This window comes from Pseudonaja textilis, chromosome 2 (genome assembly GCF_049901715.1).
Source record: "Pseudonaja textilis isolate UNSWEBS1 chromosome 2, rPseTex1.2, whole genome shotgun sequence".
Classification (NCBI taxonomy): Eukaryota; Metazoa; Chordata; class Lepidosauria; order Squamata; family Elapidae; genus Pseudonaja; species Pseudonaja textilis.
In genome coordinates, this window is record NC_141991.1 from 9,124,004 (window position 1) to 9,143,638 (window position 19,635).

At 46.8% G+C, this 19,635-nt stretch overlaps 2 protein-coding genes across 2 annotated transcripts in view; both read left to right on the forward strand.

Moving 5' to 3' along the window:
- Window positions 1-19,635, forward strand: part of LOC113450704 (uncharacterized) — a 503,870-nt gene that overhangs the window by 278,974 nt on the left and 205,261 nt on the right. The gene's annotated exons all lie outside the window — the stretch shown is intronic.
- LOC113450699 (uncharacterized) lies at window positions 694-18,980 on the forward strand. Its single transcript, XM_026721982.2, has 5 exons — window positions 694-2,707; window positions 3,532-3,652; window positions 4,982-5,064; window positions 8,859-8,985; window positions 11,216-18,980. Exons 1-5 carry the CDS (start codon window positions 2,327-2,329, stop codon window positions 12,430-12,432), a joined length of 1,929 nt encoding a protein of 642 aa, XP_026577767.2. The 5' UTR covers window positions 694-2,326; the 3' UTR covers window positions 12,433-18,980.

A 19,635-nucleotide genomic window follows, 5' to 3' on the forward strand; every position in this document is an offset into this window, starting at 1 on the left:
TCTTCATCTTGAAGCATGTGATCATTCCTTTTCACTTTGGAGCTCCAAGCCACGTGGTCCTGTCCACCATTAAACCATCTTTCCAAACAGCCTCCATGTTTCCAGTGTCTTTTTTCCCCCACTTGAAGCCAGAAGGATATTTCTTATTCATTTATTTATTTATTTGGTTTGTTAATTGTTTACAAGATAATAGGTATAAGTAAAAATATAGTTATGAATACATGGATACCTATAAGAAAAATAAAAAATAAAAGAAAAGAAACAATAGGACAGGGACGGTAGGCACGTTGGTGCGCTTATGCCAACAATGTCTTTCGGAATTTGCCCATCAGCCATCCTCACGACACGCCCAAAACAACATAGACGTCGCTGTTTCAATAGTATATACATGGGGATCATAAGGATGCAAAGAAGTACATTAAAACCTGAACTTTTTTTTTTTTTTTTACTTAGTTAAATCAAGCACAGAGGGCCAGCAGGAAGAGATAGGCGTAAGATTCCAGCCTGAGCTGCTATGTCGCACCTTTCTCCCCTCTTAGGGGTTAAAGCAAGAGAGGCAAGATGGCTAGAAAGGCCAAGAAAGAGATGGGGAAACTAGCTGTTTCCTGTCCTGTGTCCTCCTTCTTGCCCCTCCTTCTTACCTCCCCCCCTGTGGGCAAAGGGGGTCTTTGTCTTGGGATGCCTGGTGAGTTCCTCCCGGGGAGGGGATGGAGGCTACCTGGGATGATGATGTCAGGTGGTGGCAGTGGGTAGGGAGGCAGCTATGGAGAGCCCACACCTGCGGAGGGATGGAGACCCAAGGGTGGGATGGAAGAGGGAGCTGTTGGAGGATTCAAAGAGGACCAGAAGACTAACTCCCCTTTCCAGACATCTGGAGCTCTTGGTCTCGAACCCACCACCCACCCACCGCCCTTCGAAGTGAAATGCAATCCACGGAGAAGGAAAGTTTAACTCAAGCTCTTGAGTCCCTTCCCGTGGAGGCGGGTGAACAGTATTAAGTATCTGGGGTTGCAGATCACGAACGATCTGACTTGGTCTCTTTAGCAAAGGGTGCTGCGACCTTGGGACATAGATAATAGATAACAGATAACCAGAGTGGGAAGGGAACTTGTAGGTCATCTAGTCCAACCCCCCTGCCCAAGCGGGAGACCCTACCCCATTTTTGACAGATCTCTTCTTGAAAATCTCAAGTGATTGTGCTCTCACAACTTCCAAGGGCAACTTCTGTTCCATGGGTTGATTGTTCTCACTGTCAGAAAGTTTCTCCGTATTTCCAGGTTGAATCTCTCCTTGTTCAGTTTCCATCCATTATTCCTTGTCTGGCCTTTGGGGGATTTAGAAAATAGCTTGACCCCCTTCCTCTCTGTGGCAGCCCCTCAAATATTGGAAGATTGCTATCATGTTTCCCCTGGTCTTTCTCTTTACTAGACTAATCATGCTCAGTTCCTGCAACTGTTCATCGTATGTTTTAGTCTCCAGTCTGCTAATCATCCTGGTTGCTCTTCTCTGTACTTTTTCCAGAGTCTCAACATCTTGTTTTATAATGTGGTGACCAAAACTGGATGCAGTACTCTAGGTGTGGTCTTACTAAGGCTTTATAGAGTGGTATTAGTACCTCACTTGATCTTAACTGTATCCCTCTGTTAATGCAACTTAGGATTGCATTAGAAGCAAAGGTCATAGAATAGAATTCCTTATTGGCCAAGTGTGATTGGACACACAAGGAACTTGTCTTCGGCACAGAAGGTCTCGGTGTACTGTTGGAAGTTAAAACCTACCCCTCTCCTAGAAAATTGAAATATTTTAGGACTTCTGTTTTTGGCAGTATTCCCTAGAACTGAAAGGTGCGTGCTTATCTTGGGGAACTGTTTAAAATTAGTTCTAGCTGGGAATGAAAACAATTCCCAGCATTGCAATAAAATAGGTTTTGTTTTTTAAAACAAGTTTGTGAATAATTACGGTTGACAAAGCCTGGGTCAGAACATAACCTTCCCCCAGGGGAGGGAATGGGGATTTTGGAGTATCCTTCCCCTGCCACACCCACCAAGCCACACCACGCCCACCAAGCCACGCCCACAGAACTGGTAGTAAAAAAAATGTGAATCCCACCACTGCTCTACAGTACCTTCCCTTGCCCTTTGAGGTTTAAAGTTTCCTCTACCAGGAGATGCCACAGTTACCAGTTGGCACTGCTTACCTTTACTGCTTTGACAATGTGCTACACCTTGGCTTTTTATAGTTTCGGACCCTGTTTCCTGTAAGAAGGAGCTTCAGGGAACTGCGCCTCCCTGCTCCTGATGGGATCTACCCTGGAACAATTAAAAAAATGGAGCGAAATTTGGCTGTCCCAGAAGCAGGAAGAAACTCTGAGGTGGAGCTCAGGGCTGCTAAGACGATGCCAGAGGAGTCCTACTACACAGTGGATGCCCGAAGCCTTCATTTCCGTCAGTTCCGCTACCGGGAGATCTTGGGACCCCGAGAGGCGTTCAACCGGCTCCGTGATCTTTGCCTGCGGTGGCTCCAACCCGAGCGTCGTACAAAGAATGAGATCCTGGATTTGGTGATCCTCGAGCAGTTCCTGGCTATCCTTCCTCCCAAGATGGAGAGCTGGCTTCGAGAATGTGAGCCAGAGACCAGTTCCCAGGCGGTGGCCCTGGCTGAAGGCTTCCTGCTGAGTAAGGCAGAAGAAAAGTCAGAAGAGCAGCAGGTAAATATCCTGGTCCAGGTATTCCTCGACTTACGTCCCCAATGTGAGCCCAGGATTTCCATTGCTGAGCAAGACAGCTGTTAAGTGAGTTTTGCAACCGTTTACAAGCTTTTTCACCACAGTTGCTCACTGAATCGCCGCAATGGGTGTTATTTTTTTTAAAAAAATAACCATTGTATTAATTTATAATATAGGAAAAAAAATACAAAAGCAAAAAACAAAGAAATAGGGAAGAGGAAGGGAAAAGTGTGGACAAGAAGGGGAAAAAAGAAAGAAGAAAAAACCATTGACTTCCGACTCCCTTAGGATAATAACACCAAACCACAACTTTTTAGTTTTGCGTAGTAGTTTCAATGGACACTGCAAATGGAGCTGAGCTGGGCGTCCTGGAGCGAGGAGGAATGCCGGAGGAGTAATGCCTCCTTAAAAACCTTTTGAGTTTTGCCCCATTTTACGACCTTTCTTGCCACGTTAAATGAATCGCTGCAATTGTTAGTAAACACCATTGTTCAGTGAGTCCAGCTTCCCGATTGGTTATGCTTGTCAGAAGGTCACAAAAGGGGATCATTGCAACTGTCATAAATAGGAACCAATTGTCAAGCATCTGAATGTTGATCACGTGATCATAGGGATGGAAATACATGCAGGAATCACCTTTTGTTGTTGTTGTTGCTAAGTTAACTTCCAATGGTCACTAAGCCATTGGTTGTAAGTTGAAGACCATCTGTTAGTTGCAAGGAGGAAATTATCACAATCTTTAGAAAAGCACTGCGATCCCTTACAGTCCCTTTCTCACCTGGGAACCTTCTACTCTTCTTTTCCAGGGTCAGGAAAATTTTCCAGACTTGGCCAACAAGACGGGGAAAACTCTTTCAAGCATCAGGCCTAGAACATTTTTCAGGTGGATTGTGGAGGAGGAGCCTGAGCGGATTGCGTCTTGTCAAGGTAAGGTCTTCCTTGACAGATTTCTCTTTTATATCTCTTTCTCACCCCTATCTGAAATCTGGGAAGAGTTTTTCTTGGTGGTCATCTGCAGCCTTTTACAGCTGCCTTGTATCGCCAGAGACAAAAGTTTGAATGACTTATTTTTACTAACTATATTCATAACCTGGCATTAGCCAAACTCTGTTTTCCCCCCTCCCTCAAGTAATACCCGATATTGTTAAAAGACTCTCGTTATGGAAATTTATTTTAAGAATGTATTAGTGGCAAAGGGAATAGCCCTACTCAAGAATATATGTTGTTTTGGAGCGGATAAGGGCACAATTGGAATATATTGTATATCTTTTAAGTGTTATAGAAGAAGAAATATAAGGGGGAAAATGGTCTCCAGGGGTGTGGGTGCACTGTAATATTTGTTTTTTTTCTCCTTTTTCTCCTTTTTTTGTATTTAGATGTATATATACTATGTTTGTATTATTTGTATTTGAAGTAAAAAAATATTTTAAAAAAAGAGTGTATTAATGGGGGGAAGGGAGCTTTAGAAAAATCCAGAGAAATATCCACATGCATGTATGACCACAGTCCGTATGTTATGCAAGGAGAAAAATCACATTCTGTCATGATCCTGTTGGAATCTGATTCCGAGGGGGAGACTGTGCAGCTGACAGGGAGTGGGAGTGTGGCTTCGGTGGCTGTGGAAGAAACTGGGGAAGGGCACAGTCCGGCTGGGCATTCACAGGAAGACCTAGGGCCAGCCCCTCTTCATCCTAAGGCATGCAGGGAGGAATGGAGAAGGGAGCAACGTGAGATACGGGGGTTATGGAGGAGAAAAGGGCCCTGATTCCCTTCATTCGCTGCAGCTGGGAAAACAGGATTTTAAAAGGGTGTTTGCGCACAGCACCTTGCTGGAAGCAAAGCGTGCATTATCTTTGTTTGTTAAGTCTTATCTGGGTTCTGGCGTCCTCCCAAGCTTGTGTGTTTCGTTATCTTTTGAAGTCTGCAATTCCTTATCCTGCCCTGTCTCGTTAAGTGCTGCAGTGTGGTTTGTGTTGGTTTTTATTTATAATCTATATGTACTTTGGGGTCAGACTGAATTTCTTCATTTTAAAAATTGTTCTTGGGAGAGTTTTTTCTCCAGCTGATGATCACTGGACACTGGGGGCCAAGTTGGAGGTATTAAAGGGACTTTACCTACTTTTTTGACTTTGTTGCTTTTGTGCCATGCCCCGGGTCATCACGTAACCCTATGGGCAGTATACAATAAACCAACAAATAAATCAAAATCCATATTTAAAAAAAACCTAAGTTAAATCCCTTTTGTGTCCCTCACAGGTGAAGGAATGACGCCAGTGACCCAGTCATGGTGGCACCCGTATGGAAATGGTATAGAAACAGCTCTTGAAGAACCACGTCAGGTATGAGAATGACTGTTGAACAGCTAAACAAGGGCTGTGAAGTCTCCACCTCTCTATAATTTAATGGGACCAGTTACTGGATTACAAGACTGGATTACAAAAGGCTCCTCTGGGTTTGGGTGCTTCAAAACTGGTGTCAGCTGTGCCTCCATTCAAAATCCAAGAAAGAAAACCTTAGACTCCGTTAAAATAGAAAAAAAGTACTTTTACTGGATTTGAAGTGATAGCAACGAAAGGAAAGCAAGTTCTGAGGTAAATAGGCGCGGAAATTACATATTGAAAGTTATCCCAAGTCCCGTCCCTCAACAGTTCAAACTGGACATCCAGTCTGAGGTGTGTGTATAATGTCATGTCATCTTCAAGTGGCGTCTCGCACATATTAACAGATAGAAGATAATCAGAGTTGGAAGGGACCTTATAGGTCATCTAGTCCGACCCCCCGCCCAAGCAGGAGACCCTACACTATTTCTGACAGATGGCAGTCCAATCTCCTCTTGAAGGTCTTAAGTGATGACACTCCCACAACTTCCAAGGGGCAAGCTGTTCCATTGGCTGATTGTTCTGTCAGAAAGTTTCTCCTTATTTCTCCTTATTCCATCTGGTACGCCAAGACAGTTGACCTTGGCCTAGAAGAGATAAGTGGCTGCAGTTGTGCAGAAAGCAGGGAAGCATCTCATCTTTTACAGGTCACACAACTTCGACCTCCAGCACCCTTCCCCACAAAACCCCCAATTATCCCTCATTTCCATGGCAGCCGGCAAGAGTCAAGCAGGAAGAGACGTCAGGAAAAATTCTTGGAGGCTGACAACTGGTCCCACAGCAAAGAGCTGCTTCCGTTTCTCCAAAGCCGCCTGGCATTTGATGGGCTAATTTAGTGGCTGACTCGGTTGGGGTTTCACCCCTCCCCTGGTTTTGAGCAGGTTGGTGATAGGCAGGACCAACGGGGCAGAAGTGGGGATGAACTGCCGATAAAAGTTTGCAAATCCCAGGAAGTTCTGCAGCTGCTTCCTGTTCCGTGGGGCCTCCCACTCTAGAATCGCTCCCATCTTACCTGCGTCCATTTCACCCCATCCTTAGAGATGCGATACCTCAGATAGTCTTGGCCAGAGATGGCTAACCTTTTTGCTGTCGTGTGCCAAAAGTGCGTGCATGACCCCCCCGCTCTTCCCTCCTGCGCATGCGCACAGGACCTCCCCCCACAATACACATGCCCTCCCTACTCCTCCTGTCCCCCTGCACATGTGCATGGGCCCTCCTGTGCTACTCCGCCCCCTGCACATGCGCACACGTCTCCCACATGCTCCCTGCAGATACCCAAAAATCAACTGGCTGGCAGGAGGCCAGGGGTGGGATTCTATCAGCTTGCACCTATTCACTGGAACTGGTTGTTAACATTCTAAGCAGTTCGGAGAACCAGCTGTTAGAAGAAATTACTGGCCTAATCCTGTAAGGGAGGCAGGAAGGAAACATTCTGGTCTTGCTTACAGAAACTGCCTCTCCGTTAACCCTTATTACATTCTTGGCAGGACTAGACTTCCTGTCTCAGGAATTTCTCTTGATTTTTTTCCTCCTCCTTTGCTGGTGCTTTGCTTGTGTGGAGTGACCATTCAAAGTTACAATGGCCCTGAAAAAAGTGACTTATGACCATTTTTCACACTTACGACTGTTGCAGCATCCCCACGGTCATGAAAGGCCAGGGGAGGAGATGCGTGCCTCGATGTGAATGATATTGAGTTGGCTACACCCAGCCAATAACATGACCACCAAGCCACGCCCACCAACTAAGCCACACCCACAGAACCGGTTAAAAATTTGAATCCCACCCCTGAAGGAGGCACGTGCGTGCACGCACAGTGAAACCGAGCTAGGGCGACGGCTTGCATGCCCACAGAGATGGCTCTGCATGCCACTTCCGGTATGCATGCCATAGGTTTGCCATCAGGGGTCTAGGCTGATTTTGTGGCAGTCACCCTTAGATAGCTTTGCGTACAACTGGACTTAGCTTCTCAAGTATTGCCCTCATTAGCCTTATGTGCTCTTCCATGGTCTCAGTATAAATTAGTACATCATCTAGGTCAGTGGTTGTTGAGGTAATTTCCCGTTAAGAGAATGAGCGCATACAGGGAGACGTATTTGAGGGTAGTGTTGGAATAATACACACAGAGCACATAGATACACTGTACAGTAAATGTAGGTTTTTACTTCCAGAAAGGTTTAAGCAAAGTCCAAAATAAGCAGTCCAAAGATAAATCAGTCAGTTTTTCAATCCAGGGATAATCCAAATATGAAATTCCAGTGTCAAAAACAGTTCAGTAATAGACTTACATTAAATTCAGTAATATTAGTCAATTAGAAGAAATGGAGCAACAGCAATACTTCCCAACAGAAGGAAACAGAGATACACTTACACTCTCTCCTGAGACTCAGACTAAACAACCCAGGTTTCTGGCTCCATCTTATGGCTGTTTGAGAAACCACACCCAATTGCATGCTCTTGCATTCCTTTAAAGATATAGTACTAAAATGTTTATCCTGGTTTATATGTTTCTAACCCAAATACCTGTTAGGTGACTTATATTCCTAACAGTGGTGGCTAACTTTTTCGGCAGCGAGTGCTGAAATGGGAGAGCAGGCACGCATATGCGTGCTCTGGAAATGGAAAGAGCAGCTCTGTGACACACGCGCGCACGCAGGAGCACCAGAAACCAGAAGCTTAACTTCCAGGCACGTGCACGCCCGCTGGCCACCTGGTCTTCCGGTTTCTAAAGCACATGCATGCGCGAAGATCAGATGGCCAATGCAAGCATGCACTACGGGGAGCTGCTCTTCTGGTTTCCGGCACTCCTGCGTGCACCAAGACCAGTGAAACCGGAAGAGCAATGGGCAATGGCTGATGTGCCCAGAGTGTCAAGGCTCCGACATGCACCCCCATTCAACTCATAAGTCTCTAGCCGCATCTCTCAGAGTAAAAAAAGATTGATTTATTAGGAGTTAACATGCCAGCGTTTCCTGGTTGCAACCGATTCTACGACACATCATTCATTTCACCCTTGACCCTGATCTTCCCCCATCCCCTGGATGTATATTCTCCAATGGGACACATCCATAGCCAAGAGTCATCAATCATGCTCTCCAGTAATAATCTCGCGCACCAACAGCTTCGGCTGCCAAAGCGATTATTTGAAGCATTTCAGGAATGCACTACTTCCCCGACTCCCTTTCTGCTGGCAACTAAAAAGACCAAAGGAGTATTTTTTTAGTTGACACAGAGAGAGATGGCTCTGTGTGCCATTTCCGGCACGTGTGGCGTAGGTTCCCCATCACGGATCTAAGTATACCAGCTCCCTTTGGTACAGGTGTTCATGCATGAATACCCCTCTTTGCCCCTTGCAGCCCAAATGTTGTAGACTGGAGAGTGATGATGACCACAACACAGATCACAGCACAGTCCTTTCAACAGTTCCAAGAAGGCTCCACACCTATTTGCACTTCCCAGGTGACCCTGACCACACAGATAAACCTCCAGGTGGCCTCAATGACTCTCTAAAAACAATACAGATGACCAGCTGTCTGCAAGGAGTATAAATCCTTCCATTCCCTACCACCCGGTCAGAGCCAAAGAAGCTTCTTGGATGAGAAGCAAAAGGTCTTCAAAGAAAATCCAGCTACCTCTCGAAAAAGCACCTTTGGGACAACCATGACCTGGATTGCTGAGAATCTCCATCGACTCTCTAATCCTCCTGTTCTGAAAATAAGTTTTGAAAGAATTCACATCCTTCTCTTTGGTCTTTCAGGATCTGGTGGCATTTGAAGACGTGGCAGTGTACTTCACAGATGAAGAGTGGGCGTTGTTGGATCCAGAACAGCGAGCTTTCCACGTGGAAGTGATGGAGGAGAACGGCCGAAATTTGGCTTTTCTGGGTAAATTGTGTTCCTTGAGGGGCCTTGATGGCCCAGGTGCAGAGGCTGGTAACCAGCAGGTTCTGACCAGTTCTGGAGAACCGGTAGTGGAAATTTTGAGTAGTTCGGAGAACCGGCAAATGCCCCCTCTTGCTGGCCCCGCCCCCAATCTATTCTCTGCCTCCTGAGTCCCAGCTGATTGGCTGGGCCTGCTTTTGTTGTCCTGCACAGGAGAACGGAGCTGGAAAGCAGGTTAATGGGGTGGGGAAGGAATGGGATTTTGTAGTAACCTTCCCCCAGGAGTGGAAAGGGATCGGAGATTTTGCAGTATCCTTCCCCCGCCATGCCCACCAAGCCACACCCACCAAGCCACGCCATGCCCACCAAGCCACTCCCACAGAACCGGTTACTAAAATGTTTTGAATCCCACCATTGGGCCGATGGACAAGACCAAAAGGGCTACTTCTTTTTCCAAGACTTGTTCTACTCATAGGAAAGTTTTCACCAGTGATCCCAACATTCAGCAGCGTCTGTGGATGGAGGGGGGGGGGTGAGTGGTGGACAGGGAAGGTATTGCAAGAGAGTCGGGTTGATGAAAGCGGAGTTGCGATGCAAACCCCATCCCTTCTCTTCATGGGAATAATATCATTTGCTTGCCTAATGTCATGCCGCTGCGTTCCTCATTCCAACAAAAGCGAGCAGATTCCCACAGGCCCACCATCTGGAATTATGCCAGGAAGCATGTGAAACGAGTCTCCGATGCTTTAAAACGGCATATTCTTCATCCTAGCTTGAGCATCGTTTCTCAACTTTGTCAACTTTTAAGATGAATCAGAATAGAACTGGAAGGGGTCTTGGAGGTCTTTTAGTCCACCCCACCCCCACCCCCGCTGAAGCAGGAGACTCTATACCAATGGTGGCTAACTTTTTGGGGCTCCTGTGCCAAAAATTGTGCGCGCATTAGTGCGCGCGCACTCGCGTGCCAGCACCCAGAATGCAATGCGTGCCCCCCATGGCCCCTACGCATGCATGCGCAATCCATCCCCCGCCACTCCCTTACCTACACTGTGCCTCACAGCTGATTTTTGGCTGGTTTGAGGCCTTTTTTCGGCCTTCCAGAGGCTTGGAAAATCCCACAGCAAGGCTTTTCAGGCTGAATAATATGCCCGTTTCATCACTTCTGTTATTACAGGAAGTGATGAAATGGGCCTATTCAATCTGAAAAGCCTTGGAGAGGCTTTTCCCAAGCCCAATGCGTGCCCCCATGGCCCCTACTCATGCATGCACAATCCATCCTCCCGCCACTCCCTTACCTGCACTGTGCCTCACAGCTGATTTTTTGGCTGGTTTGAGGCCTTTTTCGGCCTTCCAGAGGCTTGGAAAATGCCACTGCAAGGCTTTTCAGGCCGAATAATATGCCCGTTTCATCACTTCTGTTATTACAGGAAGTGACGAAACGGGCCTATTCAATCTGAAAAGCCTTGGAGAGGCTTTTCCCAAGCCTCTGGGAGGCCGAAAAAGGCCTGAGACAAGCAGAAAAATCAGCTGTGAGGTGCGCGCATGCGCAGTGAAGTAAATTTGCCTGCGGCTTGCATGCCAGCACAAATGGCTCACAAGTGGCATGCATGCCATAGGTCCACCATCACGGCTATATACCATTTCAGACAAGTGACAGTCTAGTCTCTTCTTAAACACCTCCAGTGATGAAGCACCCACAATGTCTGAAGGAAAACTGTTCCACTGGTTACTTGTCTTCGCTGTTAGGAAGTTTCTCCTTAATTCTAAGTTGCTTCTCTCCCTGATTAGTTTCCATCCACTGTTACTTGTCCTGCCTTCTGGTGCTTTCGAAAAATAAATTGACCCTCTCCTCTTTGTGGCAGCCTCTCAAACCCTGGAATACTGCTCTCATGTCTCCCCCTGGTCCTTCTTTTCTCTAGCCAAACCCAAATCCTGCAACCATTTTGCATACGTTTTAGTCTCCAGGCCCTCAAATCAATTTAGTTGCTTTTCTTTGCACTTTTCCCAAAGTCTCAACATCTTTTTTTTTTTTGGTAATGTGGTGACCAAAACTGGATGCCGTATTCCAGGTGTGGTCTTACTTTATACAGCGGTACTAATACTTCGCGCGATTTTGATTCTGATTTTGATGCATGGACTTCAACAGCCAGGATGATCCAAAGGTGAAGGTGGAGGTTACGGTTGCATGATGACAATCTGTGTTTTTTTTAACATCCTTTTTGCTATGTTCTAGCCGGGGACAGCTGGAAGGCCAAAACAGAGGGAGAAATCCATGGGCTGTTTTTGAAGAAGGCTGCGGAGAAAGGAGAGGAAAAGCAGAGCCGGAAGGTGGAAGAGAAAAAAAAGAGAATTCCCCCATCCCCTGTTCTTCAGGATGCTACGGTCTGTGAATTTCCAGCCTTAGAAACCACAGGCAAGGGAACAAGGATTAACCAGTGCCTGGCGTGTGGAGAAAACTTCAGCTGCAAGTTAAGCCTTAATGCTCACTTGAAAACCCACAAAGAGGAGAAACCCTTTAAGTGTCCTGACTGCGGGAAAAGCTTCGCGCAGAGGAAAGGCCTGATAAGGCATGAGAGGATTCACACGGGGGAGAAGCCGTATGCCTGCCTGGAATGTGGGAAGAGCTTCTGTCAGAGCGCGGCCCTCATCACCCACCAGCGCATTCACACCGGCGAGAAGCCGTATGCTTGTCTGGAGTGTGGGAAGAGCTTCTGCCAGAAGACCACGCTGGTCCGCCACCAGCGAATCCACACGGGCGAGAAGCCCTACGCGTGCGGGGAGTGTGGGAAAAGTTTCAGCCATCGGTCGCAACTGACGTCCCACCTGAGAGTCCACACGGGGGAGAAACCATACAAGTGTTCGGAATGCGGGAAAAGTTTCAGCCAGAACACAAACTTGACGTTGCACCAACGAACTCACACCGGGGAGAAACCCTTCCGGTGTCTGGAGTGCGGAAGGAGTTTTAGCCACAGCTCGACTCTAATGGCCCACCAGAGAACTCACACGGGAGAGAAGCCGTTCACCTGCTTGGACTGCGGGCAGAGTTTTGCCCAAAATGCCAGCCTTATTTTCCATCAAAGGACCCACACGGGGGAAAAACCCTACACGTGTCCGGTCTGCGGTAAAAGTTTTAGCACCAGCACCAGCCTGACTTCGCATCGCCGGACTCACACGGGCGAGAAGCCCTACACGTGTGCCGAGTGCGGGAAGAGCTTCTGTACGAGTACGAATCTTGTCACTCATCAAAGGATCCACACGGGGGAAAAGCCATTCAAATGCTCCGAGTGTGGCGAGAACTTCAGGAAGAAAGCCCATCTCCTGCGCCACCACCTCACGCACACCGGGGAGAAGCCATACAAATGCGTGGAGTGTGGGAAGAGCTTTAGCGAGAAAAGGAACCTTAATTCACATCAGAGGATTCACTCTGAGTACTGGAGTGAGGATCCTTGAAGCGGCGGTTGGGGGTTTCCGTTTCTAAATTCAGACTGTCCTCCCCTTTCATAGGAACCTGGTTCTTTCCATTTGCGACATGATTCTAACCCAGAAGGAAATTTGGAGTGTTTTACGCTCCACTTCTCAGTGAACAGATGGAAGGGTGTGGGGCATATGGGGCAGCTCCACCTCCCATTCTCACCTTAGCTTGATTTTTACACCTGCACCTCGCCTCACCTCATACAACCAGACAATGGGCAGGGCTTAACTAGGGCTTATTTTGGGGGTAGGGCTTATATTAGTTGCAGGCGTGAAAATTGGGCTAGGGCTTGTTTTCGGGGTAGGTTGTATTTCAGGGAAACATGGTAGAATGCCAGTGTAAATGTAAAATAACAAAATAGGCTTACATTTCTGTTTTGGATAATGGATAGCAATAGCAATAGCACTTAGAATTATATATACTCGGGTGGGATTCAAATTTTTTAACAACGGGTTCTGTGTGTGTAGCTTAGGTTCAAGGCGTGGCTTGGTGGTCATGTGACCGGGTGGATGTGGCTTGGTGGTCATGTTATTGGCTGGGTGTGGCCAACTCAATATCACTCACATTGAGGCACGCATCTCCTCGCCTGGCCTCTCATGACTGTGGGGATGCTGCAACAGTCGTAAGTGTGAAAAATGGTCATCAGTCGCTTTTTTCAGTGCCATTGTAACTTTGAATGGTCAATCCACACAAGCAAAGTACCAGCAAAGGAGGGGGGAAAAAAAACTCCAGAGAGGTTCCTGAGACAGGAAGGCTAGTTCTGCCAAGAACGTCATAAGGGTTAACGGAGAGGCAGTTTCTGTAAGCAAGACCAGAATGTTTCCTTCCTGCCTTCCTTACAGGATTAGGCCAGTACTTTCTTCTAACAACCGGTTCTCCGAACTCCTTAGAATGTGAACAACCAGTTCTAGCCAATAGGTGCGAACTGGTAGAATCCCACCCCTGTATATACTGCTTCACAGCCCTCTCTAAGCGGTTTGCAGAGTCAGTGTAAAGATTGCCTCTCCTTCTAACTTAAGAAAGTGAAGACTCTTGAAACGTAGTATTTCAAAAGGAAAGCAGAAGGGGATAACAATGCATTCAAAGCAGAGCCTGAATACCCTTAGGCAAAACAAGTAGAATTAAATCAGTAAAGACCCCTCCCTTTTTGCCAGATGTTGATTTCACCCAATCCACAGATGTGAAGATGTTATTGCAGCTCTGAGAAACAGATAAGCATTTATTCCTATAGCCACCTTCCCCTGTCTTTCAAAGTGAAACAAACCACATGGGTCTCCCTCCACTACATTCTCCAAGAGGTGAGAAAATCTCAGGGCGCTTCAGCGCCAGGATACAAGTTATAAAATAACAGCTGTAACAGGCAGTAGTAATGAATCAAATTCAACCCCGCCCCCCCTTCTCTCAATTGAATGGCAATATCACTTTTAGGGATCTGACAGTCAGCATCTTCCCCCCAACAATCTGGCCCTCACTTTACAGACATCGGAACGATGGAAGGTTGAGTCAACCTTAAACCGGTGAGAATCGAACTGATGGCAGCAGGGAGTCAGCAGAAGTAACTTGCAGTACTGCATTCTAACCAGTGCGCCACCAGGGCTCTTGTGAATTTCTCTTGATTCTTATCCATTTGGCCAGTGCAAGGTTCCCCAAAGTACAGTAGCACCTATAAAGAAAAGTATAGGACAATACATTCAAATCCAGGCAGTCCTTGATTTAAAACCATTTGTTTAGCGATCGTTCAAGATAATGGTACTGAAAAAAGTGATTTATCCGTCCTCACGCTTAGTGACACTGAAGGGTGCCATGTCACATGGTCAAAATTAAGGCACTTGGCAACTGCACGGATAGTATTCACCAAGGTTCACAGTAGAGTCCCTCAACCTTCCCGGGTTGGCCGCCTGGAGTGGGGACAGGGGGGAAAGGGGGGAAGGTTTGTCGGAGGGGGAGGCAAACACCTGTTGCTTGTGCGAGTGGGGTTGTGAATGCTCCTGCGAGTAGGGCGAGCGCCCACAACAATGCTTGTGCAAGCGGGGCTGTAAGCCCTCGTGATGACGCCTACGTGAGTGGTGCCATGAGTGTTCGCGATGCTTATTGAGAGTGGGTCTGTGAGCGCCTGCAACGATACTTGCACGAGTGGGGTTACAAGAATCTGCAATGCTCATGGTGACATTTGTGTGAATGGGCTGCAGATGCCTGCACAAGTGTGGCCGTGTGCGCCTGGAATGATGCTTGTGTGAATGGGGCCATGAGTGCCTGCAATGACTCTTGCATGAATGGGGCCACGAGCATCTCCACTGTTCTGACCAAGGCTTCCTGAGACAATAACAATCACACGCTGTTCCCAAAATCCTTTCGTTTTATTCCAACGGCTGTGAATTATATGCATTCACAGCCTGTAATGAGTCCCAAACAGTTTGTAAATAGTCCAACAGAAGTCTGCCACAGTCTTTTCAGGATAAGGCTGATAAGCACCCACCTTTATCACCCGTGAAATGCTGCCAATGACTAAATTGCCAATTAGCAGTACAAGGCCAAACGGAACACAAAGTCAACACGAAGCTTCAGATTTTAAACCGACTAGAATGAACAAAGTTGCTTCCTGCAAAGGCTCATGTCCCTTTGCTCCTCCTTTATGTCTTATGGGAGGGGCCAATAATCTCCAAGCTTTACTCTCAAGTCGCCCCTTTGTCTTAACTGTTCTTGCCTTCTGGCAGTTCTGTGCAAGTGTGCACTAGGAACTAGCTCCCCCTGTTCCTCTGCCTCACTGCTGTCCGATTCTGGAGGCTCCAGAGTCAGCACATAACTCCCAGATGGCCCTGGCCTCATCTCTATGTCAGATGCAGATCCCTCGTCCGAGTCCTTCCCAGACTCCAGAACTGGCCCATGTTCTTCCCCACTGTCCAACTCTGCTGCCAGCTCCGCAGGCCGCTGGCGGACCACAACATGTGCTGACACTTACGCATAAGGCTGTGAGTGTCTGTAATGATGCTTGTGTGAGTGGGGCCATGATGCTTGCGAGATTGGAACTGTGAGCACCCTTGATGAGGCTTGCGCCAGTGGGGTTGTAAGCAGGGGTGGGATTCAAATTTATTGACAACTGGTTCTGTGGGCATGGCCTAATTTGTAGGTGTGGCTTGGTGGTCATGTGACTGAGTAGGTATGGCTTGCTAACTGGGGTGGGTGGGTAGGTGGCTTGGTGGTCACGTGACTGGCTGGGCGTGGCTTGTATGTAAATATTGTAAATATTTCTGTAAATATTGAATTTTTTATTTTAAAAAAGAGCAACTTTTACCCAAAATCAGGCAAAGCAGATTGAGCTGCTTGCAGAATCACAGATTCATTCAGAGATCTACCTTTCTGCAATCTGCTGCCTGAATCTGCACTGAAAAATAGAAGCTTCAGTCCTAAGGAAGGTACAGCTCTGCTCTCAGGCCACTTTTCCCCCCCTCCCCAACCCCCTGAATACCAACCCTGACTGGGCTTCAGGGAAGCCTCCTGGGTGAAGGCAAAGCAGTACAACAACGATTTAGATTAGCTAGAAAGCAAGGAATCCGACAGGAGGGGAGGGGAGAGGCCAGCCAGTGGTGTGATTTGCCGATTCTCCGAACTGCGCAGAATCGTAACAACCAGTTCTATAGAATTGGTCTGAGCTGATAGAATCCCACCCCTGGTTGTAAGTATCCGCGATGTGGTAGTGCTTGCGCAAGTGGATTGCAAGTGTCTGGATAAGCGGGGCTGCTTGTGCCCGCAATGACTCTTGCGTGAATGGGGCCACAAGCACCTGCGATGACACTTGTGTGTGAGCGGAGTTGTGAGCACCTACAATGGTGCTTATGCAAATGGGGCGAGCACCTGCGATGATGCTTGTGTGAATGGGGCCGCAAGTCAGGCCATGAGGACTTGCAACAACGCTCACGTGAGTGGGGCCACAAGTGCTTGCGATGCTCATGGCGATGCTCGTGCGAGTGGGGCCACACACACACACACACACACACACACACACATGTGCTTGCACCGGCCTCAAGTAGCCTGGTGGCGGGAGTGGGCTGCTGGGGATTCGCAGGAGTTCAGGAGACCCTCAGCTAAGATTCTGCAGAGTTTGGAAAACCCCCAAATCCCACTCCTGGCTGGCCCCGCCCACCTCACCCCTCCCAGGAGTCCCCACACAGCAGGCTGAGTCAACCTTGAGCCGGTCAGAATTGAACTCCTGGCAGTGAGCAGTGAGTTAGCCACCAATACTGCATTCTAACCACTACAGCACCACAGCGCTTAGCTTTTAACTAAATGCTCTAAAAATGTGCCCATCTGCACCTGAACACTGCCCAGCCTCTACTTTTAAATTCTTTTAAAATGATCTGGCAATAGGTATTACAAATATTATTTCTCTGGGGCCCTGGAGAGGCCTTGCTAGTTCAGATTCATCAGAGTTGGTGAGGTGGCATGAGAATCCTTCAGGTATAGAAGCCTTCATTTTCTTTAAAAAAAATGTAAAGATCAAAATATTGTGAGTTGTATGAAATTTCAGATTTTGAAAACCTTCAAAACCTCACAAACGTAGATTACTATAAATTGGTGATCTTTTCTATCTTTATTTTTTATCCTGTGGGGTGATGCCGATAAGTTACCGAGCCTCAAATTTCCTAAAACTGATATTTAATTTGCACTTGCTTATTATCTGGTGTAGGGTTGGGCCTACTGTGTTTGGGCTGCAGCTCTACTAATGGCCACCAGAGGGCAGCCCTTGATCTTTTTGTTGCCACCTGTGGCTCAGCGGCTAAGACGTTGAGCTTGTCGATCAGAAAGGTCAGCACTTCGGCAGTTCGAATCCCCAGCGCTGTGTAACGGAGTGAGCTCCCGTTACTTGTCCCAGCTTCTGCCAACCTAGCAGTTTGAAAGCATGTAAAAAATGCAAGTAGAAAAATAGGGACCGCTTTGGTGGGAAGGCAACAGCGTTCCGTGCGCCTTCGGGCGTTTAATCAATGCCAGCCACATGACCATGGAGACGTCTTCAGACAGCGCTGGCTCTTTGGCTTTGTTACGGAGATGAGCACTGCCCACCAGAGCCGGAAAAGACTAGCACGTATGTGCGAGGGGAACTTTTACCTATTTATTGTTCACTGGGAGATTTACAGCTTAAAATAACAGTACTTTATTGTATGGCTCTCATTTTCAGAACTGTGTGGTTTTTGGTGTGGGAAAAGGAACATTCCAAAAAGCTTTTCAGTTCCAAAGGTTAATTAAAGAGCTGCTCCTTTATACTTACTTGATTCGGTCTCATTTATATAATACTTTTATCCCTAGTAATTTAGCTTTTAAATAGGTGTAAAATGTACTGAAAATCTCATAACGGAGACAGGAAAGTTTTGATGGGAGGCCGTTTGCAAATCAGGTGAATATGGTACCATTGTTTTCTGCCCCCGCAGAATCAGACTAAAATCTGTGAATCAATATCTATTCATCTTGATGGTGAGGTGCCATCTCTGGAACCTAAAAATTGTGTGGCTGACATCCGAGCCGCTGTGAAGCAAAAATAGAATGAGGCGATCCTTCCTTGGAGATTTCTGGTTTCATTATCTTGGGCCCATGGATGCTCAGTGAGATGAGCCTTAATTTTTCCTTTTTGAAGGTTTTTTTTGAATATTTTTGCTGGCCTTCCTCTTGAGCAGCTGGTCAACTCCCAAATATGGGATCAGGTTTCCAAGTGATGAAATCCATTTAAAAAGAAAAGAACAAAGTCCATCTTCCAAGACCAATTTCTTTTATTTAGGAAAGCATCAAATTGGCAGAGTCCATGGTAATTCTGGATCTGACCCAACCCGGAATTACCCCACAATATTCGAAGTTAGAAACAACCCCCCAAAAGTAACATTCTCCAATAGAAGTAATTCAACGTTGCTTGACTTCATAAATCTCCACCTCCAGAGGCCTAAGCATGGACAGCTCGTTTTCCCACGGGAAGAACTACTTAGTCTAAACAACTCTATCCCCACCCCTCCCCCCTTAGGAATGTGGCAAGCCCGAAACCCTTCCCCCCATGACTGCCACAGAGAAAGTAAGAAAAATAATATATACTACGCCTAACTAAAATGGCTACATATGTATCAATTTCAGGCTTGACATACGGATCCTTAAAATTTTATTAGCGTAAATTAATTCCGAATTTAACTCTGTGGGAAGCCACCCACCCCCTAGAAGAATGAAATGTTTGGGGAAAGATTAAAAAAGGCCAAATTTTATATTTCCCTAAAGGAGAAATAGAGAAACATGCTCTTGCAAACAAAAAGCAGTCCCTAAGTCTTTCCTAATAGCCCTAGCAGATGTTTGGTGCAGCCTATCTTCAGAACAAAAGACCTCCAGCTCCAGGATGATTGGATTAAGATATGGCTCCTCAGGACATAATAGGATTAGCCTTTCTACCATCCAGCTCACCACATTGTGTAATCTCCTAAAGTCATTGCATCGGCCAAACTTCAACCAAGCTTAGCTCAGACAAACTGCATGTACTTGATCTGGTACATGGCCCCATGGGAGTCTGACAACAACCAATAGAGTACACGTTCTTGCCCAGGAACAGGAAGCTCTAATGCAGAGCCCAAGAGAAGATATAAATACCCCTGCACACATTCTCAACTCCATGTGTTCAGCTGCACCAGAATTACCCACGTGGTTCTACTTCACCATTAAACCATCTTTCCAATCAGCCTCCACGTTTCCAGTGTCTTTCTCTCAGCTTGGAACCGAACCAGATGGATATTTTTTTTTCCAACAATTGAGTACAAAAATCATTTCAACACCTCTATTAAAATCCTATGCTGAGCTTGTTAGACAGGAGCTGCTTTTATGTATGTGATATACAAATCCTCAACTTACGACTATAATGGAGCCTGCCCAGGACATTTGTAAGTCGCGACGGCCGTAAAGCAAATCATCATGTGACTAAAGCCAATTTGATCTCTTTTTTGTTGTTGTTTAAGCAAATGCCACGGCCATTTAAGCAAACGGGCCCCATTTTGCCCCAAACTGGAGGCAAACGCTGATGTTTGGCAAAAATCATGGTCAGGATGCTGCAAGAGACCATAAATTTAACCTGGTTGGAAACGTTCAAAATCCCATCCTGGGATCGCTGGGGGGTGGTGGTTTAGGGGCAGAGGTGGGCTGCTGGAGAGGCCCTAGCTAAGATC

Bases quoted from the DNA above. Each gene is read 5' to 3' on its own strand.
- LOC113450699 (XM_026721982.2), top strand. From the start codon at position 2,327: ATGGAGCGAAATTTGGCTGTCCCAGAAGCAGGAAGAAACTCTGAGGTG. The intron at 3,653-4,981 runs GTAAGGTCTTCC...TGTCCCTCACAG, and splicing joins GCGGATTGCGTCTTGTCAAG to GTGAAGGAATGACGCCAGTG. The intron at 8,986-11,215 runs GTAAATTGTGTT...GCTATGTTCTAG, and splicing joins CCGAAATTTGGCTTTTCTGG to CCGGGGACAGCTGGAAGGCC.